The following is a 19,364-nucleotide window of genomic DNA, read 5'->3' on the forward strand; positions in this document are numbered from 1 at the left end:
GATGCAGCCCAGCATCCTGCTGGGCCATGGTAGCCCACTGGCCATTCTCCCTGAGTTTTGTGCTCACCAGCACCCTCAGGGTTCCTTCAACAGACCCACTTCCCAGCCAGGCTGATCCAAGCTTGTGATGGGCTCCTGAATTATGTTTTCCCAAGTGCCAGACTTTGCATTTGTCTTTGCTGAATTTCAGAAGGCTACTGTGAGCCCACTTCTCCATCCTATCAGTTTCTCCAGGAGGAGGTGTTGGGAAACACATCAAAAACCTCAAAGACATTGAGAGAGACAGTGTCCACTGCTCAGCCCACCAAATTTTGCTCTGCACATCCCACTCATTCACAGCATCTCCTGTGGCAGCTGACAAGATCTCCTAAATTGCAGTGGTGAGAGCTGGGATGGTGACAGCAGCATTGTACCCTCCCTCCTGGAGGTGGGTGCTGAGGCTGGAGGATGCCAGAGGGTACCCAGCACAGAGTGGGTGCAGCTGTGGGGACCTCCCATTAGTGCCAATCCCTTGGGCACTGCTGGTGACCTCCCTGACTTTTGGAGCTGCCAGACCATGGAACAGGCAGCAAAGTGCATGGTGGCAGCTCAGGCACTCTCCAGCTTTTGGTCACTGTGGCAGCACATGTCTGTTTTCAGGTGGGCAGGAAAGGAAGCCAAAGGATAGATGTGGCTCCTAGGTGTAAGAAGTACACAAAAATTTAAGTGTTAAAACCACATTACAGGGCTGTGGAGGATATTTAAAGCATAATTTTTCCCAACTAATGTATGCAGATAAAATATATAAAAACTTCATTACGCTTGCACTTTCTGCTACTTGTAAAAATCTGTAGCTGTATATTACATTTTATAATGGTGTTTTATTCCTGTGTATTGCATTATGGCTGAAAGCCATCATGGTGGCTTCATCTGTGACATTGGTTCCTTCTATAAGTCAACACTTGAAAGCTTGAACACAGTTTGTGATTTTTTTAAAATCAGGAGGTATCTCATTTATGCACAGTCAGCAGGTATTAAGAACTCTTTATTAGTGGTCTTTGTGGATAATTGCACTGGAAATGTGGACAGATACCTTCCATTTGTAAGACAATGCACAGCACCACTGCTGGTAGAGCAAGCCTCATCCTCCACAGGATTTTTCTCTCCTTTGCTTTTAGTAAATCCAGCCTCACCATATCTTGGTGGTACTGCTTCAATGTTTTGCTAGGAATGTGCATTTTAGGAGGAGTAGCATTGCTGTTTGGGATTTCTCTGCATTTCTTAGGAGCTTTGCCTTGCTTGAAGGTTTCCCATCACAGGCAGAGCTTGCTGGGATGCAGCAGAGCTCACGTTCCAGAGCTGGTCACTGTTTGTGCAGACCCCACTGGGCTGCCTGTCCTACCACCACTTTTCCTTTGGCTGTCAAATTTCTGTCTCCTAGTATTTCTCAGAGCTGTAAATCCTCTCCCTCTTATTTGAAACAAAAGGCCATTTTAGCATTTCCAAACCTACACAGAGCACAGTTTCATCTGCAACCTGCATTAGTCCTTGTCATCCAGGCAGACATAGAAAATATTTTTTTGAAAGAAATGATGAAAAGATATGTTATGACATGGTATGGAAGTAGGTATAAACTATGTTAAAATTGCTTCAATAAGCTATTAACAACCTTTTAAAAATGCCCCTTTGAGCTGGGAGTACATGGTATAAAATGCGTGTCCCTAAAGCTGAACACAGCTTACAAAAATGGATTAGGAAAAGAATCAGTTTTACACAATCATTTTTAAAGAACCTTGTCATGACATTTTGTGTATAATTACTGGAGTTACAGCTCACCTAGTTACTACAGAAATCAGAGAAATACAAACATATTTCCATATTACACTGCAGCTGGCTGAGGGGTGCTATAAACCAGGAGGCTTTTCCAGGTGCCCACAGTCTCCTGTGGCCCAGGAGATGCATGTTCCCACTCCCTGTGCCAGGCTTGGGGCATCTGCTCTGTTTTTTCTCAGCCTCTTCCTTTCAACCCTCATCTCTGCACTTCTGAATTCCCCTCCATGCAGGGGGTGTACCACTGACATAATTTTTCCTGTTGTTTATATATAAAACTGTGGCAGAAGAAGAAGTCACAAAACTCCCTGTGGTTTCATCAGTCCCTCCAGCTGCTGTTCTCAGGGATAATCTGCCACATTGCAGGGCTGGTGCCCATGGGCATCACTGTGGTTCCTTGAAGATGCTGCATGGAGGCTGAGCTGCCAGGCTAGGCATGATCAGCACACCAGCACATGCTGCTCCACAGATGTACAATTACTGTGTGCCTGGATCCCCACTGGGGTGGGCACACAGCACAGCCAGCTGTGCTGGGGTCCTAGAACAGTGTAGGGGACAGTCCAACGAGCTCTTCTCCACCATCACAGCCCTTGCTGGAGCTGCTGGGCAGCAAAACAAGTCCAGGCCTGCTGTCAGATGCTCTGACCTGTGGGAAGTCCCCCAGCCCAGGGGCACTGTTTGCCCCCAGGTGCAGACTGTGCAGGGTGCAGGGCTGTGCCCTGTACCTGCAAGGCTTGAGGCATGAGCAAAGTCCATCCTGATGGTAGTCTGGGCAGGTGCACAAGCAATCCAGCTCCACTCAGTGGCACTATTTGCACAAATGTTTGCTCAGATGTATACGCTGTCAGATTCACTAGGGCTGCTGAGGTGTGAGGTCCCACCATATCTTTGTTGAATGTGGGATGGCAGAGATGGCAGGTTTTTCCTAGGAGATACATAAAAACATTTCCACATATGGCTACAGTGGGATAAAATAACTGGAGGAGGACAGCTGTAATCTCATGGGAAATCTGCTCAATCAATAAACCCCACTTTGTTGGTGAGTCTTAAAACCAGCTTTGTTGTGCAGATTTAGAGCAATGCTGTGGGGTGGCATCTCGAGGGTGTACTGGCACAGCTCCAGCTCATATGTGGGTTCACAGCCTGACTCCAGCTTGTACATGAGGGAAGACCTCCAGCTGCCTTACAGGAAAGAGGAGAAGAGCTTCACAACTCAACAGTGAAGCACCAGAGGTGTCTGGTTGGCAATAAAAGTGCTAATCACTGTGCTGCTTAGCATTTTAGGAAGAGCAGCACTGACAGACCAGTGACAGGGCACATGTCCTTTTGTCCTGCTTCATCCATTCCCCAGAGCCAGTGGAAATCTGGTGCTGGATGTGCAGGCACTGGGTGGACTTGGTCTGCAGTGCAGATGGGTCCTGCTGGAAGGAGTGTGGTGTGGTGAGAGCTCACCTCAGGGAGCTACAGAGATGCAGCCTGGTCTGCAAGACTGTCTAGGGGGTGAAGGCAGGCTGAGAAGAGCCAGGGAGCCTCCAGTTGCTGTTGGCTCGAGTAAAGGTGGCTGGGAGCAAGGTTCAGTGAAATCCAAATGACCCTTGTCTCCAGCAGTGCAGGGGACTCTGCAGGAACAAAGGGAAGGAGGGAGGCCAGGATAGTAACAAATGGGATGCACTCAGGCTGGCTATGCCTTTAAATGGCAGATGAAACATAACTGAAGACCCCCTTGCCATCCAGTGGTGAACCCTGGCCAGTCCTGTGCTTCTGGGGTGTGCAAGTGTGCTGGCAGTGTCCAGGTGGGGTTGTTCTGGGGACAGTCTATGTACTGGTAGTGTGCACTGCTTTTACTGCACACAAGGGCTGGAGCCAGATGGCAGACACCAAACTGTCACTGTCCCTGCTTCTCCAAGTGCTGACCAGAGGGCAGCGGGCTTGGGCCATTCAGATTTCTTATGTTCTCATGCTCATCCTGACTGCAAAGTTGGTAGAATAACTGTAAAAACAGAATGTGAAGGTGAGAGTATTCACCAGTGCTTCCCTGAGTTTTCCTGCGCTTGAGAGGCAGGACAATGCACTGCTGTTGGCAGATATGGGTCTGTGTCTCCAGAAGGAGCTGAGCTGGTCCAAGTATATCTAACAGGTCAAAGCTTGAAATGAAGAAGCAATAAGCCACTGAAATGGTACTATCACCGAAACATGATTGATCAATTGAATTCTATCAGAGACAGTGGGCAGTGAGATTAACTCAGGCCTGATGGGTTCAATGAGTTAAAGCATGATGTTCATTTCAGCTTCATTTCACCAGTCTTTGCTTGTGAAATTGGTCAATCAATAGAGGTTGAAGATCATATATATATATATTGGTGACCATCTTATAGGGAATATAATCTAGCGTAGTCAGCTCCTGACTCCGGCTGCCTTCAGTGGTAATGGAGACAGAGCAGAGACTCTATCAGTGCCACTGAAATGGCCTGATATCTTCTCCAAATGAAAAGTATTTTTGGATCTCTGATGATTTATCATTTTTTTCCCCTTCTTTCTCACTTTGATCTACGATAAAACTCGTACGCACCTTTGTGAAATATAGTGATTTCTCTTGAAAATATTTGCACAGTGATCAGCTATATACACTTCAAAATATAAAGATCCTTTTTAGTCATATTGTCCTTTGGAAAAAGAAATAACAGGGCTTAGAAAATTTGAATTTTGTAAATACAAAGATCTCTCTCCACATATGTGGTCCTGAAACTAATGCTTTGCTGGGAAGAGCATTCTGAAGCAGCTGTCTGCCAAATGTATACAATCCTGAGAAGGTGGTACAAAAATTCAGCTTACATTTTAAACAAAACCTTCCATGTGGTAATTAAACAGAGCCTTTATCTTCTGTGGACTAATTTACAGGCATACTACAAGAAAACAAATCACCTTTTTGCCTCCTGGTAATATTTCATTTGCTTCATAATGTTTTAAATGTGGTGAATAACATCCTCCCTAATTAGCCTGCATTTCCCTATAAGGTGGAGTAATTAGGTATGATAACAGGTAATGAAGTTGGACAGTACAAATTAGAGGCAGAAATCATGTCCTTTACGAATGTAGGCTGTTCATGGCACTAGCTATGTATTTCCTTGATTCACCCTGTAGAAGCATATTGCTCAAAAAAAAAAAAAACAAAACCAAAACCAAAAACCTGACAATCTGAAATCAGTAGATTCCTTTTATCTTCAGAAGAGCACTGCATCAGATGAATCTACCACGGAGGTGCATGCTTCATGGCACACCTTTATTATTAATAGCATTGGAAATATTAATCCAGCTGGATTGGTCGTTGGCACCTGTTTCTCAGCTGTTGTCACCTTGCTGAGACTCTCAAGCAGAACTACACCAGAGCAAGGTCTGTCCCACACTATAATACAGTATTTAAATAGAATCATAGAATCTTAAAATACTTTGTGGTGGAATGGGCCTTTAACACCACCTTGTTCCACCCTCTGCCATGGGCAGGGACACTTTCCACTATCCCAGCCTGCTCCAAGCCCCTTCCAACCTGGCCATGGACACTGCTAGGGATCCAGGAGCAGCCACAGCTTCTCTGGGCATCTTGTGCCAGGACCTCAGCACCCTCACAGAGAACAATTCCCTCCTAATCTAAATCTCTCTTCTTTCAGTTTAAAAGCCTTCCTCCTTGTTCTATCACTATCTGAAATTGTGCTGCTGTCCTTATCAGTATAAAAAATGGTGGAGCTGAACCATTTCTGCATTTCAGTGCTTTTTACTGACATTTCTATATTTTGCCTTGTTTTCATACAAAGCTTTAAGGCTTTTAAATATGCTTTAGTGTTTGGTGAAGATAGTGTCTTTTGTTCTTCTTGTTTTGGTCTGTAGTCTTAGAAACAGTATTTTAAATCAAGTGAGTTGTGTGGTGAGGATTGCTAAAATTCTGGGTTTCTTGTTAGCAATTTCAAATATTCCCCTGCTGTTTCAGAAAGGATGTCATGGATGAGTATCTAACCACAGAATTGCATTAGAAAAATGAGATCTCAATTCATCACATTTTTTCAATGGATCCTGCTATTTGCTCAGGTCCTCAGAAAATAACTTGCTCTTAATTAGCAAAGATGTATTAGTTGCAATGTCCAAGGACAGGTCAGACAGGACTTTAAGCAACCTGAATTATGGAAGGTGTCCCTGCCAATGGCAGCTGACTGGAACTTAATGGTATGTAAGGTCACTTCCAACCCAAACCATGCAGTGATTCCATATTTTCTGGATGATATCCACACCACTTGAGCAGTCTTTTGTCAGCAAGACTGTGGGTGGTGTCTCTTCTCAGAGGCAGACCTCTTCTGTGCCTAACTCTTCACAGACTTTTCCTAGGTTGTTCAGACTTTGGCTAGCCACAGAAAATCTTTGCTTGCATTTGATACCAAGATTATGTCCAAGGCAGGCCAGCTTCTTTAGAAATGTCTGGCTTTTGTGGTGAAACCACAGGTCAGTTTTTCTGATTAAGATATAAACAGAAGGTGTCCATGCATTTCAGAGTGAGAAAGGATTGCATTTTCCCTGCCAAGAAAATGCCTATCAGTGAGTTTGGAGCCAGGGAGGATGCTGTTCAGACCTGTCTCCAACATGACAAGACTTTCAGCTGCAGGTTGCAGGTGGGATTGCTCTCCAAGCTGTGTGCATCTATGGGAAACTGAGTCAGTGTTCTGAGCTAGGTGGGATGCCTGGGAGGGACTTGAATCAGACAGTAGGGTGGCTGTTTGAACAAGCATGGCATGTGCTGGATCCCTGGTGCTGGAGGAGCAGCATGTGCAGGCTCTCCCTGCAGCATTGTGACAGGTCTCAATGCATTTCATCAGAACTAGTTCAGGAAACTCTTGGGTAATGGCATCATCTTATCCCATATGCACAATCTTATAGAGATAAAGGAATGTTTGTTGGGGAAGAATGTAATCTTTTGTACTAAGGAGAGTGTTACATCTCTGCTCTTTACTCAAATTTCTGGAAAGATGCCATTGAATTGGGAGTAAATTGTTTTGCAGAGTAGGTAGGTACACATGTAGTGCTACTGTCAATAAAACATGGATGCAACCCTATGTGGATGCACTGAATATATGAAAATGGTTTTTACCACTCCCTGGCACCTATTCATAATTAAAATTGTTTCAAGCCTGTCAACAGTATTTTAATTATCAAAGATATTCTAGTTAAACAAAGTATAATGTTAATGGTATTATTTATATAATGTCTAGCAGTCAAATATATCCTGAAGACCTTCACAAACTCCTGTGTGTCATATGCAGTGTAAAGGAAGCCCTTTAGTTCTACAGTGCAATCCAGAACTAACTGGCAATTAGTCTAAATTTGGGACACACAGTGCAAAAGTACAAGCTGTTCCTTTGCTCACAGGATGCAGAGAGCAGGTGATTATGACAGTGAGGGAAGCTTGGGTGGTTCCTTTTGTGCAGTGTCAGCCACCTCAGTGGTCCCAGTACTATCCTACTCTTGTTTAGGTTCCCCCTGGCACAAATGCTGCACACATTATTCCTCATCCCAGGACAGCCTGACTGCACTGGAAAATGTGTCTTGGAGACTGATCCCATCTCATGTCCTCAGGACCGCCTGTGGAGGTGTTGGCAAACAGGGATGTACAAATGGTGTGAGCTGGCAGCCCATTCTGGCTGGCAGCATATGTTGTGCTTCCAGCAACACACCAAATACTGACCTTGAGACCAAACCACTGCAGAGCCCCACTGCCATCTCCATGTGATTTCATACTTTTCTTTTTTGGGGAAATACCCTTCTCTTCCTTGTGCTTTGGTGGCAGTGCCTTAGGATCATCCTCAGCCTCACTGCCCTGGATGAAGGGCAGCTGGGATAGATGCATGGATGTGATGGCACAGGCATCATGGTGCCTTTATTCCTAGACCTCACACTCTGGTTTCTGAGGTGGGAGACCTTTCCCAGCACTGTGCTGCCCCAGTGCCTGTGTCTGGCTGAGCCTGCTGTCCCTGGATTTCCTTTCATCAGCCTCCTCTTCTGCAAGGTGCTCACTCCCAAAAATCTGGAGCTGCACTTCACAATAAAAGTGCTGCTGCTGAAAGGTGGGACTGCTGCTCCATCTTCAAACACAAGGGGATCTCATACTTCCAATCTCTGGGGGCACAAATAGTGCTGTACTGGAATCTCCAAGAACAGTTTTCAGGTCACGCCTGTCTTGTGCCATTTCACTCCCTTTTGTCATCCCCTTTATCCCAAAACAGCATAAAACTATAACTTTGATGCCAAATTGTGAATAACAGTTTAATCTGAAATTTAAAGCCAGCATTTACATGTTCCAGAGACAGGGTCTCCCTGGCCCTGTGCTACTGTGCAGCTACCAAGCAGAATTTTAATTTTATAAGCTATGGCTGACTAAACTCAGCACAGGGGCTATTAGATATTATTTGATTTAGAATAGTTTAAAAAAAAAAAAAAAAAAAAAAAAGAGAGAGAGAGAAACAAACTATTTAAAGATACACTGCTTTCTTGTATTTCACTGTACCTTTCCTCACTTAGACATTCTACTGAGACCACAGGTTCAGGTTTTTGTTTCCCTTCCTGTGTGGAATAAACTGATCTTTGTACTTTACAAAAGCCAACATAATCTACCCTTGATAAAGTTGCGTGACTTTCTCTAAGAAAATACATATAAAATAGTTGTCACTGAAATTGCTGATCTCAAATTGAGAAGGAAGTTTCCAGCATTAACTGCTAACATCCAATGTCTGTTCAGTATAAGGAGAGTTCTACTTTAATTCAGTGTTAGCAACAGAGGTTGAAAGAGGTATTTCCCTGTGTTGGTCCCTCAGTCTGAGAACTCTGCTTTAAAAAAGCCCAGTTTTCTGGACAGACAGCATTTTCTGAAAAATTCATTTATGCTGAAGGATGATCTTAAATCAATAGCCCGTTGTGAAAAATCACATCCACCAAGCATCACTTGTATTACTGATGGCCAGCGTGTGCTTGTGGACACAACTGATGTCTACAGCAAAGGGCTGGTTTTGTGCAGATCATCTCTATACTTACAATCAAAAAAATTGATGCAGAATCTGCCAGAGGAGGTCTAGGTGATGTTATTCCTCTGCTGATTTCTTGGACTGTAAGCAACTGCAGCACTCATGGAAATCTTGCTGTTAAGGATGCATTTGAATTCTGCTCCTCAGAACTATTCTGGCAGCTAGATGCTATTTTTAAAACATTTCCTCCCTCTGTCTAGTTCAATGTTGCCATCTGGAGAAGAAATCTGATATTTACTGTTGTTCTTGGAGTTCCACCTCCTGGAGTCCTGGGAATACTGCAGATCTCAGTTTTCAGTGCATAAAAGACATATTTCCAGCACTGACAGGTGAAGAAAAAGTAGGAAACCACTGTGAATCTGCAAAAAGCAAATTGAAACAAGTCCCTGTATTGCAAGAGTCTTTTCAGACTGCCAATCAAACATTTTTCAAACTTGTCTCGTGGCTTTTCAGCCATGCTCAGTCACTTACTACTCCTATTAAAAATCTCTACCAAAGGGGAGAAGGAGGAAAATGTGCTTTGGAGCCCAGGTTTGAGTCCTGCCAGTAAGCTGGAGAAATACAAAGTGAATTGGAGGGTCAGGAGTGCATCTTGGACTCGGCCTTGCTGACGGTGTTGCAGTGGTGACTCAGCCCAGGGATTCCCCAGTTTAGTACAACTCAGGCTGTGTTAGTGCTTTGGGGTTGCCAGGCCAGTGCTGCTGGTAGTGCTTCACAGACAGTCCATGCCAGAGCTCAGAGTTCAGCATGGGATGGAGTTGAGCAGGACTTGCAGGTGGACAGAGTGTGTGGGTGGTGCCTGGACAAAGCATTCTGCTGGAGTTGACCCAAGCTGACTGTGACTGTCATCATCAGGCCATCTACTCATCCTGGGCGTTCTCCTGTATACAGGCCATGAACCAGACAGCTTCCCAGCTGGCACAGTAAAAGTGATGCAGGCAAAAATGTGACTGTTATCCTGCATCCTGCCTTTAAATGATGCGTGAAGTTGTTGATGGGTTAAGGGTTGCCTGTAATGCACAGTGTGTTTTCCAGCAAACTGTAACCCCTCAAACAGCCTTCATTATTTTAGGTACTGGTATCTACATCTGTTCAAGGGATAAAATAAGACATTCTACTGTAGGTCACATAGTGAGACTACTTATTTTTCCTCTTCTCTCTCCTCTTTGAAAGGTATTCAGGAATCTCCAGTACCAAATGGCCATTCTCTCCCAAGCAGAGATTTTCTTCGGAAACAGATGCGAGGAGACCTTTTCACCCAGCAGCAGCTCGAAGTGTTGGATCGCGTCTTTGAGAGACAACATTATTCTGACATTTTCACAACCACTGAGCCCATCAAACCAGAGCAGGTACTGTTGCAAATATTTCATGTTTTCCTGCTATGCTTTCCACTGGCAGAGATCTGTTTGGTGGACATCACCAAAAGTAGACAAACATGAAGACAGATGTCTTGTCAAGCCTGTTTCAGCCAAGTCCACGTTAGCCATTAACACCTATTAAAAAATCAAGGAAAACATTCATTGTGCAAGCATTAGCAAGTGTTTGGCTATGAAATGACACCTGATCTGGACCAGTTGCATCATATGAATCTTTAAAGAGCACCACAGCTTCTGATGTTTTTGTTAGATCAAAAGAAGGCAGTGCAGGTAACAAGGAGAAGACTTGCAAAACCCAGTGCCTAATTTTGGTGCACAGTGAGCATGATTGTGGACACAAATGAGATTTTTTCTGTATTCAGAAATGGCTTATTAGACATGTAACTGGCCATTTGCTGAGAGAAACACCTGATTAGTATGTGAAGGTAAATTAATTGCACCTATGGATCTACAGTGTGTTTGAGAAGGACTTGGCACTAATATTTTTGAAAAAAATCCATTTTTGCAGGCATAGTATAGAAGCACATGAAAAAACTGATGAGCTATGTCTCTCTGTGTTCTTCTTCTTGGGTGGCAGTATTTAATTTAGCTGCTGAGAAGGAGGTAGAAATTAATATATTGCTGTCAGCACCGATATTGGTCTAGCTTGCTACTTAATGATGTATTCAGCCATTAATCTTCAGTGTTCTTAATATCAGACATGCTTTTTAGCAAGGTGGATGGACTTTTCTAACACTGATTCCCCTTGAAGGAATCTATACATTTGAGGGCCATTGGAGATTCTCTTATGGCAACCTCTTACCGTTGTGGCTTCAGTTAAGGAATATGTTTACTTTTTTTTTTTTTAATTACTTACTTATGCTGAAAATCCTATGGAGAGTAGGAATTCCTCATTCCTTTAAGTTCGTCTGTCATTTCATTCATAGAGACATTTTCTTTTCACCACCTTCTGCTGTTTTTGTTTTTTCCCTGATTTGTGTGCGCTGCGAAACTCTGCAGATCTGAACTGGAGCTGGGAAGAGATGGGAAGTGACACCATCAGTGTCTCTGGAAGGTGAAGTGGCCTTCACGTACCACTAGATGGTGGCTATCCCATCCAAACGCGGGTGATGCTGGAGAGGGCAGGCACCGTGCCCAAGGCTTTGGCAAGCCTTTTCAGCACTGGTCACCTAGGAGTTGTCTTGTTAGTTCTGTTCCTGCAAAAACCTTACAGGCCAAAAATCGTCACTGCAAAGGGAGCAGTGATGAGAGAGGACTTTATATTTGGTTTTGTGTACCAGAGCCTCTTAGTCATGGCCAGCTGAAGCTCACAGAAGAGAGTCCAGCAGTGAGTGAACATTTATTCAGAGATAAACTTTTACTGATTTTATAGGAAGAATGGGAGATTTGAATAAGGATATTGCTGAAGTGTTATCCCAATTATCAAATGCGGGTTTATTTTGTTCTTGATGGAGAAAGGATCTCCCAGGGTTACATAAGGAGTTGTGTCTAGAATGGCTCTAAGCAGCTATATTATTAAAATTGGAGATAGGCTGATGTTAATCTGAGGAACAGGATACTCCTTGCATGCTCTGGGAAGTTATGTGAGATGCTGAGAAGTCTGGCTTTATGACGTTCAAAATGTATTTTGCAGAACCATATTGCCTGGCATTTTTACATATAATTACAAAAGAAATTTTTGTTTTCATTTAGCTTGGAGTATGGTCTATGCTTTTGGAAGGCTGGAGCATGGTTAGGGGCTTGCAGCTATTTGGGATCAGCTTCTGCTTTTTGATGGCATGTGAAGGGTAACTTTCAACATGACCAGATATGATCTGTATGAATTGTTGCAGCTCACAAAGATGCTGTATGAACCCAGCCCTTACAGAAACAGACTTGTCTCACCTCCTTGGTGAGTCAAGAAAAGCTGTCATGATGCTCAACCAAAGTGGAGAAACTGTCTGCACCAATTAGTGAGGCCAAATAAATCAGTTGGACATCAAACACTGAGGATATTAATGACGTGCCTTGGAAAACCACAGTTGTCCCTGGATTAGATTGCTATAGTAAAGGAAGATCTGCCTGTGACATTTGTCTGTCCAAAGTGCTGTTGGACCCCGAAGTGGCGTTTTAGGAGCTAAGTCAGCAGTGGGTATATTGAGCTTCAAGCTCTTTCTGTAGAGGAAAATATGGAAAAGATACTCCTCCCCATGGAGACAGGATGTGGGAAGAAGAATGGTGTGAGCTGCTGACCCACTGTTTATCCATTTTATTAGAAATGTGATCCAGCAGCAGCCAGCTGAACATCACTAACTTTGCTTCGTCACAAAAACTTTACTGATGTGCCAGTACCATTCACCTGAGGAGGGCTCCAGGTATTTCATTGGAATAGTTGTTACTCTACAGACAATGTAGATCCCTTTTCCCTCCAGTTTTGTGGCTCCTCACTAAGGCTTCCTCCTCACTTGTGTGCTCAGGGCAGGCCCTTGGCAATGGTGAGGGGGAAAGAAGTCTCTCCTGCACAGCACAGTATTTGCAGCCTCATAGTGCTTTGTTTTAGGTGCTTCCCAAAGTCCTCTTGGTGCATTTTCTGCACAAAATTTGTCCTTACCTTTATAAGTCCATTGCCCTTCATATAGGCAGAAGGGTTGATGGGCTGTGTGGGAGTGATTGCCCACCGCTGTGTAACCCTTTTCTTTGAGTACTTAAAATCCACTTCCTTCATTTTCCCATTTTGATGTTTCTCTCAGTTAACTTGTATAAAATGGAGGCTCTGGAGTTATTTATCATCATATGACATTGTTAGAGCATGATGCTAATAACACTAAGATTGTGGGTTTAATTCCTTACTTGAAAGTTGGAGTCAATGACCCTTGTCATTGTAGATCCCTCCCAACTCAGAATATTCTGTGAATCTGAGATCTGTGCTCTAGTGTTGTAATAATCATATTATTATTACATCTTTCACATCTGCTGTAAGTTGTGGCATCTATGGAGAGACTGATGAGGAATGGATACTTGTCTTTGGGGAAGGACTCATACCATATTGAGAGAGAAGGCAACCACTGGACAGTGACAGGGCATCTTTGAGAGAAACAGTGATGATTGTGAGTTCTGGGTGAGGCAGGGATCCCACCGTGTGCTCCTACCATTAAACACTGTCAGATGTTGTGCATTAAGGGGCAGAAGTAAGGCATCAGCTGTTAGTTGCCTTGTTTTGCAGCCTAACACCCAGTGGTGCAGCTGAGCACATGCACATGTGTGCTTCACAGCACACACGTGTTTCCTGCATGTGTGGAGCATTAAAAACGTCCAGTGGCAGAAGGAGCCAGAGGCTAAAGATTATTTGTGCAAACAGCATCAAGTCCTTTCATGTCTATATGTTGTGGGGAGAAACCATGACATAAACTCAGTCCTCAGAAGCACTCTGGCCCACCTCTCCCTTACAGAGCCCTGCTATAAAAACAAATTCTTCTGTTAAGAGAATTCTTAAGAATAAAGGCCTTTTGCTCATGTTTGTGCCCTTTTGTGCTCATTTTCTGCAACTAGCCCATGATTATCTTGCACAGCAAATGTTCATGGAAAACTGATTTCATCTATTTCTGGGCACAGGTATGGAAATGCACATAGTGATATGTGTGCAACACTGGTGTTGCACTACCATTCTTTACATGGCTGCTGTGTCCCAGCTCTGTGTGTCTCATCCATCCACAGGAAAAATGCCTGCAACCCTGTAAAGCCAGGCATTGGGAAAGGAAAGCCTTCATGGCAGGCTTCCATTCTCTCTGTGCTCTGTGTGTGTATACTGGTGGGCCCTGCTGCTCCCCAGTGTGTTGGCTCTGCAGTGAAGCCTCCCTGCCCATAGGGAAAGCTGTTGGTGTTGCCACCGCCCCAGATCCCCTTGGAACAAACCAAACTGACACAAGGTGTGGTTTGTACCTGCCTGCCTGCCCTGGAATTTTGTTGTGCACTCATACCAGTGTCAGACCAACATCCTTCAGCCTGGCCTCTGCCACAGGCAATCCCCCCATTATTCACAGTCACTACAGTGACAATTCAAATTTCTCCAAAACTGATGCTCCTCCTGTGCAGGGAGCTGCAACACTGAGTGGCAAATTTTTCCAGTGCCTATTGTTCATTAAGGCCTGGAGGAGCTGGAAGCATTGGCTTCAGAAAACCCCTCTGTGTGGATGTGAGGGTGATTGTCCTCCAATGGCTTCCTGTGATTCCAGAGAGATGGATGGAGGAGCTCTCCACAGCATTTTTGGGAAGTTGTCCCAGACTGGCCAAGCCTGTTTTATGAGGTGTTGACTCAAGCAATTCTCCAGTCAAAGCACTGACTAAGACAGGAGATGTTCTTGGAGAAAAAGACCCAGGAAAGTCAAGGAGACGTGTGGATTTCAGGTATTTGAGGCTGGACAAGTGCAGGAAAGCCCCACTGAAGCAGGCCAGGGACAAGCCCAGTGTTTGTGGACCAATGTGCTTGTGGAGGCTGTGAGAGAGGGATTAATGCATCCATGGGTGAAAAATGCAGGGTGAGGGATATACAGCTGGATTGGCTCAATGGGAGAGACAGTGCGTTAATTTACTCAGAATAAAGTAAAGAATTATCCATGCTGGATTTCTGTCCACAACAGAAATGGATTCTTTTGTACTTTCAGTTTCACACATGAGTCCAATCGAATACTCATTGAAGCCAAGAGGAATATTTCTATTGACTTCAATAAACTTTAGATCAGGGCCATAATGAGGCATAACATGATGTGACCAGATTCAACACTATGTAGGTCACCAGCTTAGAAGATAACTGCTTGCTGCTAATAGCACATAATTCCTAGGCCTGTGCTGGTGCTTCCCCACTGCTTTAAGCTAGATCTAAACAGAATATCTGTTCTCAGATTGATTTCTGGATAAAATATACATATTCTGTGCTCATATAGAAACCAGCAACCTGGCAAACATAGTAACATGAGTATTCATGACACAGAGTGCAAATAAATGTGTATCTGGAGATAGGCATAGGCAGATGGAATTTGGATAGCCAAGGAACCTCCCCCAAAATTACTTATGATTTGGAAAAAGTGAAAGAATTTCATGAAGTTGAAAACTGATGCAGAGGGAATTGCACCAAAGACATTCTCTGAATTGACCAAGAGAGGGGTAAAGACCTCTTTTGAGATTTTTCGGGTTTTGCTTTCTGCCTAAGAATGCTCCAGCTTTGAAAGAGGAATCTTGGGTTTGTGAGGTTTTTTTCCCCAGGAGCAGCTAGAATGCAACATATGAGAGGAGCAAGATACTCAATATTCCCCTTACAGTACTGGAGTTTGATCTATGGTAATAATGGAAAATTATAGTAAAGCCAGAAAGTATTACCTATTTCTGTTTTATGAGGACTCACTCCTCTTAAAGTATAGTAGGAGGAAGGAATAATTCCACTAAAAGGTATCCCTGCCAGGGGTGTTGAAATGAGATGATTTTTAAGATTGCTCCCAACCCAAACCATGCAATGATTCTATGAACTGCAGGACTGTATGCTTGGTCCTGGTTCCCAGAGTGTGAGAAATATGTTTTTTCTTGGGAAACATTTGGGTAGACGTAGGCTGTTGAGCATCTGAAAATACTCTGACACTTTCACTGAGAAATGCAGAGCTAATATTTGTTTGTGTTTTCTCAAAATTTCATGTTGTCCAGAAACAGTGGAAATTATGAAAATTATTCATGGATAGTTTGAAGAACTAAATATTTTCTCAATCTGCCAGTTGCAGGAGTGATTTGAGCATTCCAAGGCAAGCTCTTAACCATGGCTACATTACATAGTGTGCTAAATAAAAAACAAGTTAAAAAGGGAAAGGAAACAATATGTGGCTCAATAAATATACACAAATATAAAACAGAGAAAAAATAAAGACAAAGGAAGAGGTGAAGCAGCAATACTCTGCCAGCTCTGCATGAGTTCAGGCAGTAATAGGTAGGAAGACATGGAGTTGCAGGGTGAGCATCCTGAACCTGAATCATGGTGAGATGCACCCCCATCTGTGCCAGAGGTGGTCTGAGGTGTTGATGAGGTGTTGTGGGATGCAGTGTGGTTTTGTGGGTGGCTGCATTGCCCCCGTGCCTCCCCTCAGGCCACCCTGGGGGCAGCCCATCACCAGAGACAGCAGCTGGATGGGCTGCCCCAGCTGCTGGTGCCAGGTTGGGCGAGAGGCTGCTGGTGGACACTACCTGCTCATCCTCAGTCTGCTGACCCTGTGATCCTCTGTACCCACAGAAAAGAGAATGAGAGGGTGGGTGCTGGCAGTGCACAGGGAGCAAGGGGAGTTCTCTGGCTTTTACAGCTGAAATCTCCCCTGTTCCAGGCTGTAGCCTTGCTGGTGGGAGGGGAAGAAAATCCCAACTCTAAAATCAAGCCTAGGAGAGCACATCAGGAGACAAAAAACCTTCCCATATTTACTCTCAGTAGACTATCAAACAACACCAGGCTATTAATTTGGCTTTTGAGTCTTCACTAAAGCCCATAAAAGCGCACAGTTGTCAAATGGAGTTCATTTTAATTTCCTTTCAATCACAGTAAATTATTCAGGTGATAAATCAGCTGGGGCAGCCTCCTGGCTGTAATAGAAACCCTAATTCCTGGCTAATTATCCAGCCCATTGCTGCCAGCAGATCAATACCCCTACCGAATGGAAAGGGCGTGGGGTCCAGGCAGGCAGGAGGGTGGAGGGACAGCAGCTGGGAGCACAGGCACCCATGACCCCTGCCCTGTGTGGGGGCCGTAGGGGAAAAAGCTGTGCTCCTGCTGGTCGGCAGGATGTGGCAACTGGCCCCCTGCTGCAGTTGTTGATTCCCTGAGTGCTGGGCTTTGCTGCTTGTCCCCATGGTAAGCCATGTCAGGGGGGTTGGGTGGTGTGGGAATGAGCTGCTCCCATCTGAGTAGTGCATGTGTGTGCTGTGGGGGTATACCCACACCTACTGCAGCCCTCTCTGCCAGCCAGTTGTGTCCTTTAAAGATTACTCATAAGGAAATCTCAGGCTGGCAGTATTTTCCTTGTCCGGTAGAACCTTTCAGTAATAGTAAAAACTAAACAGGTAAACAAAAGATGAGAGGACCAGCACTCAGCTGTAACAGGGAGTGCTTCACTGGGACAGAGCAGCAACCTCTGGGAGGTGGCAGTAGTGCTCACCCCCATCTCCTTGCATGAGGTGTTTTTTTTCCTGGAGCTGCTCCATGCACAAAGCACTTTGAGTCTCAAGACTATGCTGTCAGCTCCTGTCTCCAGTTCAGCATCATCAAGTTATTCTGCAGAAGTGTCTGATAGAGCTCCCCCGTCTGTCTCAGATGCTCTCATGCGACATCTGTGCTGCTGTAGAGGCTGAAGCCTCCTCAGGACAGAGTGTCTTCTCTGAGCCCTCTGTCCCTACATGGCACTGCTGGGGATGCAGAGGGATGCACCTTCTCCTTTGGCTCTGCTCTGGTTTAGATTGAAAAAGAAGAAAGAAACCTGCCATAGTGCTTCTCCCTGCTAAAATAAACTTTTTTTTTTTTTTTTTTTTTTTTTTTTTAGTGGAAAGGCTTTTCTTTAAAAATAGCAGTAGAAAGCACAGTTCCTTTGGCTAGTACCTCCTCTTTGCATACCCACTCCTTTACCCTTCCTTGCAAGCTTTTTTTTTTTGTGCATGAGCTTTTGAAGACACACAGAATTTTGTGTGTGTGCCATCTTCTTGTGTCATGTTGTGTTGGGTGGTGACAGTCACAGCAGATTTTGTTGTATGACACCTGTGTGTATTCTGCGTGACAGTGGGGCTGTGGAGGCAAAGAGTTTTCTGGGGAAGGAGCATGACAGGAGCCATGTATCCAGCAAATGTCTTCCTGCATCAACATCATCCTTTTCAAAAGCAACTCTGCAGCTTTCAGAGGCAGCTGAGGATGTCTGAGGGGTCTGGAACTAAATGGCTGGTCTTTGAGTAAGCAAGAGAGGTGGGAAGAAGGACACATGGATAATCCAGGGGTTGCCCACTCTGCTATCTGGCACAGAGATGCATCCCCACTGCAGCTCAATGCCCCTTCCCAGAGGTCCCTCCCTGGAGAAGAAGGTCATGACCAGCTTTCCCACTTTATCCAGAAGTAATGGGCAGCCCAGGGTCAGGATTTCTCCTGAAGATTTTTCCGAAGGTGACAGGGAGCATTTCCTGCAGTCTGCAATACTGTGGGAGCATGACCATGCTGAAGAGAAGCTGCTGGTAGAGGACAGAGCTGGGGTTTCACTGCACACACCCTGCTGTGATGACAGTCAGCGCAATGAGACCAAGCTGGGAAAGAGTAACAGCACACTCATTTCAGGGATTTCAGGGTGAATTTCGAAGACTGGAGCTTTCCTAGTGCTTGTGATGGGGTCAGGGAAGCCTCAGTGATGGCTGGAGCTGATGCAAATGGTGCTTCTCTCATAGTCTGAGCATTGGGGTTGCTGGGCTACATTCCCTAACTCAAATGACTCTGTCTGGGGACTACCTCTGTCTCCAGGGTTGCCAAGTGTGAGTTCTTTTCGTACACGGGGGAGTCCTTGTCACCTCCTCCTCCCTTTGGCCATCAAAGAGGAGGAATCCCAAAATACCAAGGCAGACAGCTCCTTTGAGAATTGCATTGTATTCCTGGTTTTAGATATTCCCCTTTTTCCTCCTGACTGCTCTCAAATATGAATATATGGAAAAATACAAATTCACAAGTTAAAGGAGAGGCCAGTTTGTGCTCCTACATCTCCTTTGTCCTTGTCTTTTTTCTGTTTGCTCTGCATAAACTGGGGAGATGTCTTCTCCCCCTGGCAGGCTCCCCACATTGTGCACAGGCTTGTGCAAAGGGAACACTGGTGACATGTGGCATGGTCAGCAGCTGCAAAAGGCAGACCTGCTCTGGAAGCTCCTCAGGGACCAAGATGCTACTGAGGAGAGTGGTGTGTTTTTTCCCTGAGAGCCTGGTGTCTTGGTTTGAAAGACAGGTGTCTGCAAGGAAGGTGGAAACCTCCCTCAGAATTGAAAAAATATTACCTTATTACCTCCTTCCCTCCAAATTATTATAACTTTGAAAATAAGAGGCTTTCAGGCAAAGAGACGAGAAAAGGAGCAACAGTTCTTTACTAGTATGTCCCCC

General features: G+C 44.7%; 1 protein-coding gene across 3 annotated transcripts in view; it reads left to right on the forward strand.

Annotated features, from left to right (window-relative positions):
• The window catches only part of PAX5 (paired box 5), a 130,902-nt gene that overhangs the window by 40,285 nt on the left and 71,253 nt on the right, over window positions 1-19,364 (forward strand). For all 3 annotated transcript variants that reach the window (XM_083883898.1, XM_083883897.1, XM_083883896.1), the window contains exon 6: window positions 10,041-10,216. In XM_083883898.1, the coding sequence (XP_083740024.1) occupies window positions 10,041-10,216 (176 nt within the window). The remainder of the gene's footprint in view (window positions 1-10,040; window positions 10,217-19,364) is intronic.

The sequence above is a fragment of the Zosterops lateralis genome, assembly GCF_965231275.1.
Source record: "Zosterops lateralis genome assembly, chromosome: Z".
NCBI classification, from domain to species: Eukaryota; Metazoa; Chordata; class Aves; order Passeriformes; family Zosteropidae; genus Zosterops; species Zosterops lateralis.